The sequence below is a fragment of the Geospiza fortis genome, unplaced genomic scaffold (assembly GCF_000277835.1).
Source record: "Geospiza fortis unplaced genomic scaffold, GeoFor_1.0 scaffold687, whole genome shotgun sequence".
NCBI classification, from domain to species: Eukaryota; Metazoa; Chordata; class Aves; order Passeriformes; family Thraupidae; genus Geospiza; species Geospiza fortis.
This window is the reverse complement of record NW_005054647.1, coordinates 185,691-188,131: the sequence shown is the minus strand read 5'-3', so window position 1 is coordinate 188,131 and position 2,441 is coordinate 185,691. Positions and strand designations below refer to the sequence as shown.

Below are 2,441 nucleotides of genomic sequence, written 5' to 3'. Positions count from 1 at the left end.
GAGAGACCTCATCACGCCGGACTTGCTGCCTCAGCTCCACCTTTAGCGACTGCTCGAGGATGGGAGCTGGGCAGCTGGGGGGGGAGCAGAGACTTCTTCATGGAGCTGGAGATTGTCATCCAGGGTTAAGTCAAATTTTCAGTGCTGGGCTCTCTCTGGAGAGCTGCATCACCACCTTGGCCTGGCACTAGGAAGAGTGTGTTTCTAAGATCCCTCCTGCTCCCCATCCTGATCACTGTGCTGCTCAGGCGGCTCCCCAAAGTCTGCCCACTTCAGACTTGCCTCTTGCCTCTCTGGTGTGCCATGGTAACATGTCCCAGAGCTCTGGCCAGGCTTCCCCCACTGTGGCAGCAGCTCAGCAGAAGCAGCAGCCCCAGGCCCAGCCTGGCTCAGCACCCCCAGCACAGCCGCAGGAGCAGGGGGTGAGACCTTGGGGCACTGGGACTTGGGTACAAATGCTCCTCTGCCAGCTCCTGAGTGCTGGTCTGAGCCTTTCCTCCTCTGCTCTGGATCAGCCTCTCTACCCCTGAGCAGGTTTGAGCCCAGCCAGCCTTTGCCAAGTCCTAATGGAGGTTTTACCTCCAGAGCTGCACCACAGAAAGGGGAGAGATTCTGCCTGTGCAGTAATGCTGAAACACTGCAGAGCAACAAATCCCTTTGTTTGTCTGGTTTTTCCTCTCCAGACCATTCCCAGTCCATGACTGGGACACTGTGTGCTCCACCAGGAGCTGTTTTCTCCCCAGTCCATGACTGGGACACTGTGTGCTCCACCAGGAGCTGTTTTCTCCCCATGGCTGCCATTCTAATCGAGGTCCCTGTGGCAGGCGCGGGTGCAGGCTCAGAGGCAGCAGCAGCAGCAGCAGCAGGCTCAGGGGCAGAAGCTGGGCTCCCTGACGCCGCCCTCATCGCCCAAGGCGCAGCGCGCGGGGCACCGCCGCATCCTCAGCGACGTCACCCACAGCGCCGTGTTCGGCGTGCCCGCCAGCAAATCCACCCAGCTGCTGCAGGCTGCAGCTGCTGAGGCCAGCCTCAACAAGTCCAAGTAGGTGCCAGGGCCTGGGGCTCAGCCCCAACAAGTCTGAGTAGGTGCCAGGGCCCCGTGTGGGGTGTGGAGTGAAGGCTGGGTCAGGCTCTGGGATGTGTTGGATGCAAAGCTCTGAATGGAGGTAGACACAAAACTTGGAGTGAGTCTTTGCCTTCAAGTCTCAATTTAGGGCTCGGGGCAGGAAGTGCTGAATAGTTTTTGCCCCTCATGAGCTGTCTGAGCTCCCAAAAAGCTTTGGGTGACCAGGGCCTTCTCTGACTCCCAAAAAGCAGTGTCCTTTCAGCCACAGGCCTGGTGTGCACTTCAGTCTCACTGCTTGACACCAGCACTTCCTGAAGGTTGGGCTTGATGGTCTTGGAGAGCTTAGTGGAGCTCTGATTCCCTAGGAGTATTTGCTAGGTCACTTTTACAGTGTCTGCGGGCAAGAAGCCTCTTGCCTGTTGGTTTTAACCCCTGAGATGTTGGTGCTCAGCCTCAGTCCTCCCAGGCTTCTGAGCAGGGACTGCAGTAACTTACACTGCATGTTTTAACTGGGAAGTCATTAGAGTGTAGCCATTAGAAGTCGTTAGAGTGTAGTGGCTTGGACCAGCTGATGGTGCTGGCCAGGGGGTTGCAGACGGGTTAATGGCTCTTGTTTGGGGTGATCCCATCCAGATCTGCTTCCACCACGCCCTCGGGCTCGCCAAGGACCTCGCAGCAGAACGTCTACAACCCCCCTGACGTGTCCACGTGGAACCCCTTTGATGATGACAACTTCTCCAAGCTGACAGCTGAGGAGCTGCTGAACAAGGACTTTGCCAAGCTGGGGGACGGTGGGTGCCTGGGGTGCTGTAACACCTGCCTGCTCTGGAAGGGAAGGTGCCATGGGGTGGGGATGCTTTTGGGCAGGACTGCTCAGGGATTGGGGATGGTTTGGGCAGGACTGCTCGGGGATTGGGGATGGTTTGGGCAGGCACTGCTCGGGTGCCCCATATGGTTACAGTCCTCTGGCTAAATCCTTCCAGGTGCTTTCTGTTTGCAGTTCAGTGGTGCCTCCAAGGCAGAAGTACCATCTGCTTTGACTGGTACTCAGGCACCTGTGGGAGCTGCAGTTTAACCTCTGCTTCATCTGCAAGCTGGGATTTGCAGCGAGGGCCTTGATTCACTTGTGTAACAGTGTCCTGGAAATACAGATGAGCAGCCTATTTCAGAATAGAATAGAGGAGTAGAAGTTTCAGAATCAAGGTTTCCCCCTAACTCTGGGTGTGCTTTGCAGGGAAAGCTCCAGAAAAGGCAGGCAGCTCCACAGAGAACCTGCTGCCAGGGTTCCAGCCCGCAGCCCCTGCAGATGCCTTCGGTGGCTCCTCCTTCCCTGCTGGGCCAGGTGAGTCTGGGAGCGTGGACAGCAAGGGAGGGC

General features: G+C 57.3%; 1 protein-coding gene across 1 annotated transcript in view; it reads left to right on the top strand.

The window, feature by feature from the left end:
• AAK1 (AP2 associated kinase 1) overlaps positions 1-2,441 on the top strand; it is a gene marked incomplete at its 5' end in the record, with an annotated part of 64,656 nt that overhangs the window by 33,195 nt on the left and 29,020 nt on the right. Inside the window, one exon of the mRNA XM_031064878.1 lies at positions 825-995. Within this exon, the coding sequence (XP_030920738.1) occupies positions 825-995 (171 nt within the window). The remainder of the gene's footprint in view (positions 1-824; positions 996-2,441) is intronic.